Below are 15,569 nucleotides of genomic sequence, written 5' to 3'. Positions count from 1 at the left end.
CCCTGCATCATACCTACACCCCGTACTACAGCCATACCCTGCATCATACCTATACCCTGTACTGCAGCCACACCCTGCATCATACCTATACCCCGTACTGCAGCCACACCCTGCATGATACCTATACCCCGTACTGCAGCCACACCCTGCATGATACCTATACCCCGTACTGCAGCCACACCCTGCATCATACCTATACCCTGTACTGCAGCCACACCCTGCATCATACCTATACCCCGTACTGCAGCCACACCCTGCATCATACCTATACCCCGTACTGCAGCCACACCCTGCATGATACCTATACCCCGTACTGCAGCCACACCCTGCATCATACCTATACCCCGTACTGCAGCCACACCCTGCATCATACCTATATCCCGTACTGCAGCCACACCCTGCATCATACCTATACCCCGTACTGCAGCCACACCCTGCATCATACCTATACCCCGTACTGCAGCCACACCCTGCATCATACCTATACCCCGTACTGCAGCCACACCCTGCATCATACCTATACCCCGTACTGCAGCCACACCCTGCATCATACCTATACCCCGTACTGCAGCCACACCCTGCATCATACCTACACCCCGTACTGCAGCCATACCCTGCATCATACCTATACCCCGTACTGCAGCCACACCCTGCATCATACCTATACCCCGTACTGCAGCCACACCCTGCATCATACCTATACCCCGTACTGCAGCCACACCCTGCATCATACCTATACCCCGTACTGCAGCCACACCCTGCATCATACCTATACCCCGTACTGCAGCCACACCCTGCATCATACCTACACCCTGTACTGCAGCCACACCCTGCATCGTACCTATACCCCGTACTGCAGCCATACCCTGCATCATACCTATACCCCGTACTGCAGCCACACCCTGCATCATACCTACACCCTGTACTGCAGCCACACCCTGCATCGTACCTATACCCCGTACTGCAGCCATACCCTGCATCATACCTATACCCCGTACTGCAGCCACACCCTGCATCATACCTATACCCCGTACTGCAGCCATACCCTGCATCATACCTATATCCCGTACTGCAGCCACACCCTGCATCGTACCTATACCCCATGCTGCAGCCACACCCTGCATCGTACCTATACCCCGTGCTGCAGCCATACCCTGTGCAATGTATATGTCCCATCATGCATTGCCCCGCACACGGACTCTCCTCTTCATCCATCTTCGCCTTGCAGCAATACCTTACGTGATACTTGTGTGTCAGAGAAGTAGGCTCGATCGTGCCAGTGAAAGACTAACCTGCTCCCGCTCGGCCATCCTCCTCTCCTCCTCCCGCCGTATGTCGTCTCGCCGCCGCTGCTGTTCCTTCTCATGAAGTTTTCGCTGCTCTCGCTCACGGCGCTGTTGCTGCAATAATAAAGGGCGACACAGAAGTGTAATAACATACATAATAAGATGAGGGTTTCCGGCCCCCATCTGCTTGGGCATAATGGGGGTAGTAGTGGTTACAGCCAGCACCCGTCATGCAGCCCCTACCTCCTCCACGCGCCGGCGCTCCTCCTTCTGCTCCTCGATGCGTCGCTGGCGCTCGTGCAGCAGCTGCTTGATGTGCGCCTCCGAGTCGCGGTGCTGCGGCCCCATCTGCTGCTGCTTCAGGGCCTCGGAGTTACTCTTGTTCTCCTGCTGCAGCCTCAGGAACTCGCGCCTCAGCGTGGACTCCCCTGGCACGTTCATGATGGAGCTGGTGACACAAGACGTGGGATTACCGGGCCGGTAATATCATGGTCCGGCCACAAGCTGAGAGGTGCAGTCCTCACCTGGGCTCCCCTTCCTCCACGTGATTCTCCTCCTCGTCCTCGCTGCCGCTGTACTCATATTCTGTCTCATCTGTATGTGAAGAGCAGAGTGCACGTTATTTGAATAAGGACTCTCCACTAAAGAGGTTCTGCAGCAGCAGGGATGGAGCGTTCTTGTGCTTCTGTGTGGCCACAGCACTTCTCATAGTGGTCACTAGGGGGCGCAGTGCATCCGTGGACACAGCGGCCTCTGGTGCGGACTTACCTTTCTCTACGCGTTTCTTCCGGGAGCGATCGATGTGATCTTTGAGCTGGATCCTGACCTGCCTCTCCGTGGGCTGGTCCCTGATAAAGGGGTACTTCAGCAGCTGCTCTGTGGGCGGCCGGCTCATGTAGTTTTTGATCAGACACGTGTCAATAAAGTCGATGAACTTTTTGGACCTTTAAAAAAAAGGGGGGGTAACATTCCCCACATGGCGGCATTACTCGGCTGAGCCGGGGATAACATTCCCCACATGGCGGCATTACTCGGCTGAGCCGGGGGTAACATTCCCCACATGGCGGCATTACTCGGCTGAGCCGGGGGTAACATTCCCCACGTGGCAGCATTACTCGGCTGAGCCGGGGGTAACATTCCCCACGTGGCAGCATTACTCGGCTGAGCCGGGGGTAACATTCCCCAAGTGCCGGTATTACTCGGCTGACCCGGGGATAACATTCCCCACATGGCTGCATTACTCGGCTGAGCCGGGGTAACATTCCCCACGTGGCTGCATTACTCGGCTGAGCCGGGGGTAACATTCCCCACATGCCGGCATTACTCGGCTGAGCCAGGGTAACATTCCCCACGTGGCGGCATTACTCGGCTGAGCCGGGGGTAACATTCCCCACGTGGCAGCATTACTCGGTTGAGCCGGAGGTAACATTCCCCACATGCCGGCATTACTCTGCTGAGCCAGGGTAACATTCCCCACGTGGCGGCATTACTCGGCTGAGCCGGGGGTAACATTCCCCACGTGGCAGCATTACTCGGCTGAGCCGGGGGTAACATTCCCCACATGCCGGCATTACTCGGCTGAGCCAGGGTAACATTCCCCACGTGGCAGCATTACTCGGCTGAGCCGGGGGTAACATTCCCCACATGCCGGCATTACTCGGCTGAGCCAGGGTAACATTCCCCACGTGGCGGCATTACTCGGCTGAGCCGGGGGTAACATTCCCCACGTGGCAGCATTACTCGGCTGAGCCGGAGGTAACATTCCCCACATGCCGGCATTACTCGGCTGAGCCAGGGTAACATTCCCCACGTGGCGGCATTACTCGGCTGAGCCGGGGGTAACATTCCCCACATGCCGGCATTACTCGGCTGAGCCAGGGTAACATTCCCCACGTGGCGGCATTACTCGGCTGAGCCAGGGTAACATTCCCCACGTGGCGGCATTACTCGGCTGAGCCGTAGTTTTTGACCACTTACCATTTCTTGGACTTCAGCTTTGGGGGAGGATTCCTGGGGATGAGGAATAACGCTCTCATCGGGTGCATGTCACACAGCGCTGGAGGGGAGAGAACAAGACAAATGTACAGATATAACCAGGTAATGGGAGCAGGAGGCGCTACAGGCAGCGGGAGCAGGAGGCGCTACAGGCGGCGGGAGCAGGAGGCGCTACAGGCGGCGGGAGCAGGAGGCGCTACAGGTGACCGGAGCAGGAGGCGCTACAGGCGGCGGGAGCAGGAGGGGCTACAGGTGGCGGGAGCAGGAGGCACTACAGGTGGCGGGAGGAGGGGCTACAGGTGGTGGGAGCAGGAGGTGCTACAGGCGGCGGGAGAAGGAACGGCTACAGGTGGCGGGAGAAGGAGGCGCTACAGGCGGCGGGAGCAGGAGGCACTACAGGTGGCGGGAGGAGGGGCTACAGGTGGTGGGAGCAGGAGGTGCTACAGGCGGCGGGAGAAGGAACGGCTACAGGTGGCGGGAGAAGGAGGGGCTACAGGGGGTGGGAGCAGGAGGCGCTACAGGCGGCGGGAGCAGGAGGTGCTACAGGCGGCGGGAGCAGGAGGTGCTACAGGCGGCGGGAGCAGGAGGCAATAAAGGCACCGATGGCCGCCCGTTCCCACCAGAGGACGGTCGCCAGTCCACACTAGAAGCCAACGGCCACCCATCCCCACCAGAGGCCTCATGTAATGACATCCCGCTGACACCAAAAGCAACGTATGCCAACCACCAGCAGTCATCCCCAGGGATTGGTGTTCTGACAACCAACCATTCCCACCACAGGCGGCGTGTACGGACAACCAGTCCATACCATCATCCCCAGAGGTGGGGCACACCGCAGTATACACAAGGTATGCCCACTGTGGGGCCATTTGTTGGGGGGACAGCACCAGTGGCCCAGGTTTGGGTATAATGGACACCGGTCAGACTGTCGTGTACCGCGCTCCACTTCCGTACATAGGACAGAGGAATCAGTGACAGTTTTTGTTCTCCCCATCGTTGACTCCAGGCACAGACACCACTGTATTCCACCAGTGTGGAGGCCTTTGGCGAATGCACATGGCTGACCCAGCAACAGCAGCCTATTATACATATATCTATATCATTTTTTTCGGATTATAAGACACACTTTTTAAGAAGAAAGACTATTGCTACAAAGTGTTTGCGTTTTATAGTCCGGAGGTGGCTTCCTGCCCCAGACTGATCTCTGTGATCGAGGAAGGGCAGGAGAGGAAGCTGCTGGGGACCGAGCAGAGGCTGCACCAGCAGAGCAGGAGAGGAGGCTGCCTGAGACTGAGCAGAGGCTGCACCAGCTGAGCAGGAGAGGAGGCTGCCTGAGACTGAGCAGAGGCTGCACCAGCTGAGCAGGAGAGGAAGTTGCCGGTGACCGAGCGGAGGCTGCACCAGCTGAGCAGGAGAGGAAGTGGCCTGGGACCAAGCGGAGTCTGCATCAGCTGAGCAGTAGAGGAGGCTGCTGGGGACAGAGCGGAGTCTGCATCAGCTGAGCAGTAGAGGAAGCTGCTGGGGACAGAGCGGAGGCTGCATCAGCTGAGCAGTAGAGGAATCTGCTGGGGACCAAGCGGAGGCTGCATCAGCTGAGCAGTAGAGGAAGCTGCCGGGGACGGAGCGGAGGCTGCATCAGATGGGCAGGAGAGGAAGCTGCTGGGGATCGCGCGGAGGCTGCATCAGCTGAGCAGTAGAGGAAGCTGCTGGGGATCGCGCGGAGGCTGCATCAGCTGAGCAGTAGAGGAAGCTGCCGGGGATCGCGCGGAGGCTGCATCAGCTGAGCAGTAGAGGAAGCTGCCAGGGACGGAGCGGAGGCTGCATCAGCTGAGCAGTAGAGGAAGCTGCCGGGGACGGAGCGGAGGCTGCATCAGCTGAGCAGTAGAGGAAGCTGCCGGGGACGGAGCGGAGGCTGCATCAGATGAGCAGGAGAGGAAGCTGCTGGGGACCGAGCGGAGGCTGCACCAGCTGAGCAGGAGAGGAAGCTGCCTGGGACCAAGCGGAGTCTGCATCAGCTGAGCAGTAGAGGAGGCTGCTGGGGACAGAGCCGAGGCTGCATCAGCTGAGCAGTAGAGGAAGCTGCTGGGGACCAAGCGGAGTCTGCATCAGCTGAGCAGTAGAGGAGGCTGCTGGGGACCGAGCGGAGGCTGCACCAGCTGAGCAGTAGAGGAAGCTGCTGGGGACCAAGCGGAGGCTGCATCAGCTGAGCAGTAGAGGAAGCTGCTGGGGATCGCGCGGAGGCTGCATCAGCTGAGCAGTAGAGGAAGCTGCCAGGGACCAAGCGGATGCTGCATCAGATGAGCAGTAGAGAAAGCTGCTGGGGATCGCGCAGAGGCTGCATCAGCTGAGCAGTAGAGGAAGCTGCCGGGGACCGAGCAGATGCTGCATTAGATGAGCAGGAGAGGAGGCTGCTGGGGACCAAGCGGTGGCTGCACCAGCTGAGCAGGAGAGGAGGCTGTCTGAGACTGAGAAGAGGCTGCATCAGATGAGCAGGAGAGGAGGCTGCTGGGAACCGAGCGGAGGCTGCATCAGCTGAGCAGTAGAGGAAGCTGCTGGGGACCGAGCAGAGGCTGCATCAGCTGAGCAGAAGAGGAAGCTGCCGGGGACCGAGCGGAGGCTGCACCAGCTGAGCAGTAGAGGAAGCTGCTGGGGACCGAGCAGAGGCTGCGCCAGCTGAACAGGAGAGGAAGCTGCTGGGGACTGGGCCGAGGCTGAACTGTGACTGATCACATGACTTGAAAGGTCCCTGAGATAATCGGGTGGAAGGTCCTTCAGCAGTTCCACTTAGGTACCAATTAAAGTGACCCTTGTCAGCAGGATTGTGCACAGTAACCTACAGACAGTGTCCGGTAGGCGCCGTTATACTGATTACAATGATACCTGGTGATGAAATCAGTCTTGTGGTTCTTGTGTAATCTTTATTTTCAGTTTTCAGTTAATGATCTGCTCGTTCTCCGGGGGGCCTGTGGGGGTCTTCATGTGGTGGTCTGATTAGCTATTCATAATGAAGACTGCTGACAGGTCACTAATCCCTCAGGGCCCTGCCCCCTAGTTTACATAATGAATATTATATATACATACTTAAAAAAAAAAAAACCTTCTGCAGGCAGGCGGCGAAGGTGGAACCAGCATAATCGCATGTGTAATGTGTATATAATTATTATGGTTGAGGTTATCCTGATAGATATAAAAAAATCCATTTGAAAATGGCGTCCGCCGCAGCAGCAATTGGTGAACCGATAGCTGCTACTGAGCATTCGCCGGTGGCACCATTTTGAAGGAGGATTTTTTTTTCTTCTCTAGCAAGATAGCGCTGCTGGTGCCTGTGCAGCAGCAGCTATCAGATCACAGCTATATACACTGCAGGCACGGCAGGCGCCATTTTCAAATAGAGATTTTCGTTTCTAATATCAGGAGAACCTCAACCATAATAATTATTTACACATTACACATGTGATTATGCTGCAGTGTAGGGGCCACGGCCGGCGCCTGCCTAAAGGCGCAGTTTTTTATTTTGCAGTAAGTACATATATTCATTATGTAAACTAGGGGGCAGGTCACTGGGGGATCAGTGACCAGTCAGAAGCCACACTGGTGAATACCTAATCAGAGCACCACATGAAGACCTCCACAAGCCGCCCTGGAGCACGAGCATATCTTTAACTCAGAACTGAAAATAAAGATTACACAACAACCACAAGACGGATTTCATCACCAGGTATCATTGTAATCAGTATAACGGCGCCGACCTGACGCTGTCTGTAGGTTACTGTGCACAATCCTGCTGACAGGTTCCCTTTAAGAACTACAAAATGCGATAAAGTATAGTGTGTGGCTATATGTACATGTAGCAGAGCTGTGTGTATGTGTCTATACATGTATGTAGCAGAGCTGTGTGTATGTGTCTAAACATGTATGTAGCAGAGCTGTGTGTGTCTATATGTGCATGTAGCAGAGCTGTGTGTGTCTATATGTACAGTACACACCAAAAGTTTGGACACACCTTCTCATTTAAATATTTTTCTGTATTTTCATGACTATGAAAATTGTACATTCACACTGAAGGCATCAAAACTATGAATTAACGCATGTGGCATTATATACTTAACAAAAAAGTATGAAACAACTGGAATTATGTCTTATATTCTAGGTTCTTCAAAGTAGCCACCTTTTGCTTTGATGACTGCTTTGCACACTCTTGGCATTCTCTTGATGAGCTTCAAGAGGTAGTCACCGGAAATAATTTTCCAACAATCTTGAAGGAGTTCCCAGAGATGCTTAGCACTTGTTGGCCCTTTTGCCTTCACTCTGCAGTCCAGCTCACCCCAAACCATCTCGATTGGGTTCAGGTCTGGTGACTGTGAAGGCCAGGTCATCTGGTGTAGCACCCCATCACTCTCCTTCTTCGTCAAATAGCCCTTACACAGCCTGGAGGTGTGTTTGGGGTCATTGTACTGTTGAAAAATAAATGATGGTCCAACTAAACGCAAACCGGATGGAATAGCATGCCGCTGCAAGATGCTGTGGTAGCCATGCTGGTTCAGTATACCTTCAATTTTGCATAAATCCCCAACAGTGTCACCAGCAAAGCACCCCCACGCCATCACGCCTCCTCCTCCATGCTTCATGGTGGGAACCAGGCATGTAGAGTCCATCCGTTCACCTTTTCTGCGTCGCACAAAGATACGGTGGTTGGAACCAAAGATCTCAAATTTGGACTCATCAGACCTAAGCACAGATTTCCACTGGTCTAATGTCCATTCCTTGTGTTTTTTAGCCCAAACAAGTCTCTTCTGCTTGTTGCCTGTCCTTAGCAGTGGTTTCCTAGCAGCTATTTTACCATGAAGGCCTGCTGCACAAAGTCTCCTCTTAACAGTTGTTGTAGAGATGTGTCTGCTGCTAGAACTCTGTGTGGCATTGACCTGGTCTCTAATCTGAGCTGCTGTTAACCTGAGATTTCTGAGGCTGGTGACTCGGATAAACTTATCCTCAGAAGCAGAGGTGACTCTTGGTCTTCCTTTCCTGGGGTGGTCCTCATGTGAGCCAGTTTCTTTGTAGCGCTTGATGGATTTTGCAACTGCACTTGAGGACACTTTCAAAGTTTTCCCAATTTTTTGGACTGACTGACCTTCATTTCTTAAAGTAATGATGGCCACTCATTTTTCTTTACTTAGCTGCTTCTTTCTTGCCATGATACAAATTCTAACAGTCTATGCAGTAGGACTATCAGCTGTGTATCCACCAGACTTCTGCTCAACACAACTGATGGTCCCAACCCCATTTATAAGGCAAGAAATCCCACTTATTAAACCTGACAGGGCACACCTGTGAAGTGAAAACCATTCCCTGTGACTACCTCTTGAAGCTCATCAAGAGAATGCCAAGAGTGTGCAAAGCAGTCATCAAAGCAAAAGGTGGCTACTTTCCAGAACCTAGAATATAAGACAAAATTTCAGTTGTTTCACACTTTTTTGTTAAGTATATAATTCCACATGTGTTAATTCATAGTTTTGATGCCTTCAGTGTGAATGTACAATTTTCATAGTCATGAAAATACAGAAAATGAGAAGGTGTGTCCAAACTTTTGGTCTGTACTGTACATGAAGCAGAGCTGTGTGTGTCTATATGTGCATGTAGCAGAGCTGTATGCGTCTATATGTGCATGTAGCAGAGCTGTATGTGTCTATATGTGCATGTAGCAGAGCTGTGTGTGTCTATATGTGCATGTAGCAGAGCTCTATGTGTCTATATGTTCATGTAGCAGAGCTGTATGTGTCTATATGTGCATGTAGCAGAGCTGTATGTGTCTATATGTGCATGTAGCAGAGCTGTATGTGTCTATATGCGCATGTAGCAGAGCTGTGTGTATGTGTCTATATATGCGTGTAGCAGAGCTGTGTGTATAAGTCTATATGTGCATGTAGCAGAGCTGTGCATGCGTCTATATGTGCATGGAGCAGAGCTGTATGTGTCTATATGTGCATGTAGCAGATCTGTGTGTCTATATGTGCATGTAGCAGAGCTGTGCGTATGTGTCTATATGTCCATGTGGCTGAGCTGTGTGTATCTATATATGAATGTAGCACAGCTGTGTGTTTATATGTGCATGTAGAAGATGTGTGAGACAGTAGCAGAGCTGTGTGTGTCTATATGTGCATGTAGCAGAGCTGTGTGTATGTGTCTATATGTGCATGTAGCAGAGCTGTATGTGTCTATATGTGCATTAGCAGAGCTGTGTGTATAATAAACACTGCAGAGAGGCACTAATATAGGGATTTTTGTGTACTCACCGTAAAATTCTTTTCTCCGAGCCACTCATTGGGGGACACAGGACCATGGACCATGGGTGTTATGCTGCTGTCACTAGGAGGCTGACACTAAGTTGAGACAAAAAGAGTTAGCTCCTCCCCTGCAGTATACACCCTCATGCTGGCTTCCAGAGACCCAGTTCAGTGCAAAAGCAGTAGGAAATTAATAACAATATATTACATAACATTAGAGTATACCATGTCAGAGAAAGTCAAGAACCAAAAAGGTAACGCGCAGTAAGGCTAACAGGGTGGGTGCTGTGTCCCCCAATGAGTGGCTCGGAGAAAAGGATTTTACGGTGAGTACACCAAAATCCCTATTTCTCCTTCGCCACATTGGGGGACACAGGACCATGGGACGTCCCAAAGCAGTCCCTGGGTGGGAATACAACCAAATAACTCCGTGTACCATCTGACTATAAATGCGCGACGGCCGCTTGCAGAATACGTCTGCCAAGGGCCGCATCCGTAGAGGATTGAATGCGGAAATTGTAGTGTCTTGTGAAAGTATGCAGGCTCGACCACATTGCGGCCTTGCAAACCTGCTCCGCCGTTGCCTGGTGCCGGATGGCCCAGGAAGCACCCATCGACCGAGTGGAGTGTGCTCTAATCCCAGCCGGGATAGGCCTGCCCCTGACCCGATAGGACTCTTGAATTGTAGAAACGGATCCATCTGGCTATTGTGGCCTTAGACGTGGCTGAACCCTTTCTGTGACCTTCCGGGAGGACAAAGAGGGAGTCCGATCTGCGGAAGGGAGCAGTCCTAGAAATGTACCTCCTGAGGGCCCGTACCACGTCCACGGTGTGCAGGGCTTTTTCGACCCTGTGTTTTGGCTGTGGGCAGAAGGAGGGAAGAATGATATCTTCGTTAAGGTGAAAAGATGAAACCACCTTAGGGAGAAAATCCGGAGATGGGCGTAGGACTACTTTGTCCTGGTGAAAGGAAAGAAAAGGCGCCCAGCAGGATAGTGCGGCCAACTCCGAGACCAGTCTGATAGATGACCCCGCCACAAGGAAGGCGACCTTCCAGGAGAGGACAGATAGCGGGACATCCTGCAGAGGTTCGAACGGGGGTACCTGAAGCACGCCCAGAACCAAATTGAGATCCCAGGTCTCTAAAGGCATTCTGTAGGGGGGTACCATGTTGGAGACCCCTTGAATGAAGGTCCTGACTTGCAAGTTGGCAGCGATCTTACGTTGGAACAACACAGATAACGCTGAGATCTGACCTTTGAGGGAACGGAGCACCAGGCCGGACTGTAGAAAATCCAAAATGGTAGGGATTGAGAAAACAAGCAGGGGGCGACCTCGGAGCCTGCACGATGAGAAGAAGGTTTTCCAGGTGCGGTGATAGATGCAAGCGGAAGACGTTTTACGAGCGCTTATCATAGTGGGGATGACCTGCTGGGAGAAACCAGCTTGAGTTAGAATCTAGGTTTCAACAGCCACGCCGTTAAACGTAGGGCCCCTGAGCTCTGGTGGTAGATCGGCCCTTGGCGAAGCAGGTCTGGACGGTCTGGTAACCGCCAGGGGACGTTGGATACGAGCTGAATGAGCTCCGTGTACCATGTGCGACGTGGCCAATCCGGGGCGACAAGAATCACCGGAACCCCCTCCGTCTTGATTTTTCAGATCACCTTCGGTAGTAAGGGAAGCGGAGGAAACACGTACAGGACTTGGAACTGATGCCACGGGGATATCAATGCATCCACCCCGATGGCCTGGGGATCCCGAGAACGTGCTATGAAGTTGGGAACTTTGGCGTTCATTCTGGACGCCATCAGATCCACGTCCGGAGTCCCCCAGCGAAGGCAAATCTGCTGGAAAACCTCCGGATGGAGTTCCCACTCCCCCGAGGCGAGACCCTGACGGCTGAGAAAATCCGCCGCCCAGTTCTCGACGCCTGGAATGTGCACTGTGGAAATAGTGGAGTGGTTGGCCTAGGCCCAACGGAGAATGTGGGAGACCTCCTGCAACGCCGCCCTGCTGCGGGTACCGCTGTGACGTTGTCCGATTGGATTCGAACTGGGTGACCCGCGAGCAGGAAGTGAAAGCGTCTCAGAGCAAGTCTGATCGCTCGAATCTCCAAAATGTTTATGGGAAGTCTCGACTCCCAAATTGTCCAAATCCCCTGGGCAGTGTGGTGGCGAAACGCCGCTCCCCAACCAAGGAGACTGGCGTCGGTAGTTACCACCAGCCAGCGGATCGGGAGAAAAGACCTCCCCTGGAGGAGAGATGATCTTAGAGTCCACCATGTGAGGGCTTGCCTGATCCGTGGGGACAGAGGACATGGCCGATCGAGGGACAAGGGACTCCTGTCCCAATTGTCCAGCAGAGCCTGTTGTAAAGGGCGGAGATGGAGCTGAGCGAAGGGAACCGCTTCTATTGCGGCCACCATTTTTCCCAGGATCCTCATGGCAAACTGAATGGACCGCGGGTGCGAATGACAGAGCGTCCGAACTCCCTGCTGAAGCTCTTGGGCCTTGGACCGAGGTAGCAAGACCAGCCCCTTTGACGTGTCCAGGATCATGCCTAGGAAGGAGATCCGTTGGGCAGGAATGGGGGAGGACTTGTCCAAGTTGATTAACCAGCCCAGGCGCGAAAGAGAATCCAAGGTAATGCGGACGCTTGCTTCTCAGGCCTGATAAGACGGACCTTTTATCAGGAGGTCATCCAAGTATGGCAAAACAACCACTCCTCGGGAGTGAAGAATGGCCATGACCCCCGCCATGATCTTTGTGAATATCCTGGGCACAGTGGCAAGGCCGAAGGGTAAGGCCATGAATTGAAAGTGGTCCTCTTGGATGGCGAAGCGGAGGAACTTTTGATGTGGCGGGAAGATTGGGATATGGAGATAAGCATCTTTGATGTCTACTGATGCTAGGAATTCGCCTGTCTCCATTGAGGAGATGACTGACCGGAGTGACTCCATCCTGAAGTGCCGAACCTTTACGTACTTGTTTAGGAGCTTTAGGTCCAAAATAGGGCGCACCGTTCCGTCCTTTTTCGGAACGACGAAGAGGTTTGAGTAAAAACCTCTGAATCTCTGGTGTTCAGGGACTGGAACAATGACCCCGTTTTGGCGGAAGGATTTGATGGCGCGATGAAGTGCGCGAGATTGAGCCCCCGAACTTGGGAGACGAGAGGGGAAAAACCTTGCTGGAGGAGAGGCGGAGAATTCTATTTTGTAACCAGAAGACACCAAATCTCTGACCCATTCGTCGTGGACGACGGAAAGCCAGACTTGTTGAAAGAGAAGCAGACGTCCGCCTACTTTGGAGGTGTCGACTGGGAGAGTCCCCGAGTCATTGTGAAGGGAATCTGGCAGGCCTGGACCCTCTGGTTCTGGGTTACATAGTTATTAAGGTTGAAGGAAGACTTTAAAGGTACCTTCACACTAGGCGACTTTACAATGATAACGATAGCGATCCGTGACGTTGCAGCGTCCTGGATAGCGATATCGTTGTGTTTGACACGCAGCAGTGATCAGGATCCTGCTGTGAGATCGCTGGTCGTTGCTGAAAGTTCAGAACTTTATTTGGTCGTCAGATCGGCGTGTATCGTCGTGTTTGACAGCAAAAGCAATGATGCCAGCGATGTTTTACAATGGTAACCAGGGTAAATATCGGGTTACTAAGCGCAGGGCCGCGCTTAGTAACCCGATATTTACCCTGGTTACCATTGTAAAAGTAAAAAAAAAAAAACACTACATACTCACCCTCTGATGTCTGTCACGTCCCCCGGCGTCCGCGCTGCTGCTCAGAGCTTCCTGCACTGAATGTGTCAGTGCCGGCCGGAAAGCAAAGCACAGCGGTGACGTCACCGCTCTGCTGTTAGGGCCGGCGCTTACACAGTGCAGGGAAGCGGACGCCGGGGGACGCGAATGTAAGTGTGTAGTGTTTTTTTACATTTACACTGGTAACCAGGGTAAACATCGGGTTACTAAGCGCGGCCCTGCTCTTAGCAACCCGATGTTTACCCTGGTTACCCGGGGACTTCGGCATCGTTGTCGATATCGCTGCAGCGTCGCTTAGTGTGAAGGTGTACCTTTAGTCCATCTAGTTCACCCCATAGACTAGCATGCCCTAACATGTTGATCCAGGGGAAGGCAAAAAAGCCCCATGTGGCAAAGAGTAAGCTCCACATTGGGGAAAAAAAATCCTTCCCGACTCCACATACGGCAATCAGACTAGTTCCCTGGATCAACGCCTTATCAAGGAATCTAATATATATACCCTGTAACATTATACTTTTCCAGAAAGGCATCCAGTCCCCTCTTAAATTTAAGTAATGAATCACTCATTACAACATCATACGGCAGAGAGTTCCATAGTCTCACTGCTCTTACAGTAAAGAATCCGCGTCTGTTATTATGCTTAAACCTTTTTTCCTCCAGACGTAGAGGATGCCCCCTTGTCCCTGTCACCGGTCTATGATTAAAAAGATCACCAGAAAGGTCTTTGTACTGTCCCCTCATATATTTATACATTGTAATAAGATCACCCCTTAGCCTTCGTTTTTCCAAACTAAACAGCCCCAAGTGTAATAACCTATCTTGGTATTGCAGACCCCCCAGTCCTCTAATAACCTTGGTCGCTCTTCTCTGCACCCGCTCTAGTTCAGCTATGTCTTTCTTATACACCGGAGACCAGAACTGTGCACAGTATTCTAAGTGTGGTCGCACTAGTGACTTGTATAGAGGTAAAATTATGTTCTCCTCATGAGCATCTATGCCTCTTTTAATGCATCCCATTATTTTATTTGCCTTTGTAGCAGCTGCCTGACACTGGCCACTGAATATGAGTTTGTCATCTACCCATACACCCAGGTCTTTTTCATTGACGGTTTTGCCCAGAGTTTTAGAATTAAGCACATAGTTATACATCTTATTACTTCTACCCAAGTGCATGACCTTACATTTATCCCCATTAAAGCTCATTTGCCATTTATCAGCCCAAGCTTCTAGTTTACATAAATCATCCTGTAATATAAAATTGTCCTCCCCTGTATTGATTACCCTGCAGAGTTTAGTGTCATCTGCAAATATTGAAATTCTGCTCTGAATGCCGCCTACAAGGTCATTAATAAATATGTTAAAAAGAAGAGGGCCCAATACTGACCCCTGTGGTACCCCACTGCTAACCGAGACCCAGTCCAAGTGTGCTCCATTAATAACCACCCTTTGTTTCCTATCCCTGAGCCAGCTCTCAACCCAATTACACGTTTCCCCTATCCCCATTATTCTCATTTTATGTATCAACCTTTTGTGTGGCACCGTATCAAAAGCTTTTGAAAAGTCCATATACACTACATCTACTGGGTTCCCTTGGTCCAGTCCGGAACTTACCTCTTCATAGAAGCTGATCAGATTAGTCTGACATGAACGGTCCCTAGTAAACCCGTGCTGATACTGGGTCATGAGGTTATTCCTCTTCAGATACTCCAGCATAGCATCCCTTAGAATGCCCTCCAGGATTTTACCCACAGTAGAGGTTAAACTTACTGGCCTATAATTTCCGAGTTCAGTTTTTGTCTCCTTTTTGAATATTGGCACCACATTTGCTATATGCCAGTCCTGTGGTACCGACCCTGTTATTATGGAGTCTTTAAAGATTAAAAATAATGGTCTATCAATGACTGTACTTAATTCCTGCAGTACTCGGGGGTGTATCCCATCCGGGCCCGGAGATTTGTCAATTTTAGTGATTTTTAGACGCCGCCGTACTTCCTGCTGGGTTAAGCAGGTAACATTTAATTGGGAATTTTTGTTATCACTGCTCATATTGGCTGCCATGGGATTTTCTTGTGTAAATACTGATGAAAAAAAGTCATTTAGCAGATTGACTTTTTCCTCATCCACCATTTCTCCCAGACTATTTTTAAGGGGGCCAACTAGGTTGTCTAGGGGTTGTCTAGGTTTGTCTAGGTTTTCCTCGCCAGGACTGATTCGGCCTGTATGAAGGCCGGGAGTCTCTGTCTG

General features: G+C 51.8%; 1 protein-coding gene across 7 annotated transcripts in view; it reads right to left on the bottom strand.

The window, feature by feature from the left end:
• MINK1 (misshapen like kinase 1) overlaps positions 1-15,569 on the bottom strand; it is a 138,830-nt gene that overhangs the window by 51,097 nt on the left and 72,164 nt on the right. For all 7 annotated transcript variants that reach the window (XM_077261617.1, XM_077261615.1, XM_077261616.1 and 4 more), the window contains 5 exons: positions 3,264-3,342; positions 2,055-2,230; positions 1,811-1,880; positions 1,530-1,734; positions 1,293-1,400 (listed from right to left, as the gene is read on the bottom strand). In XM_077261617.1, coding sequence (XP_077117732.1) covers positions 1,293-1,400; positions 1,530-1,734; positions 1,811-1,880; positions 2,055-2,230; positions 3,264-3,342 — 638 coding nt within the window. The remainder of the gene's footprint in view (positions 1-1,292; positions 1,401-1,529; positions 1,735-1,810; positions 1,881-2,054; positions 2,231-3,263; positions 3,343-15,569) is intronic.

Source organism: Ranitomeya variabilis, chromosome 5 (genome assembly GCF_051348905.1).
Source record: "Ranitomeya variabilis isolate aRanVar5 chromosome 5, aRanVar5.hap1, whole genome shotgun sequence".
NCBI classification, from domain to species: Eukaryota; Metazoa; Chordata; class Amphibia; order Anura; family Dendrobatidae; genus Ranitomeya; species Ranitomeya variabilis.
This window is presented reverse-complemented; position numbering and strand designations above follow the sequence as displayed.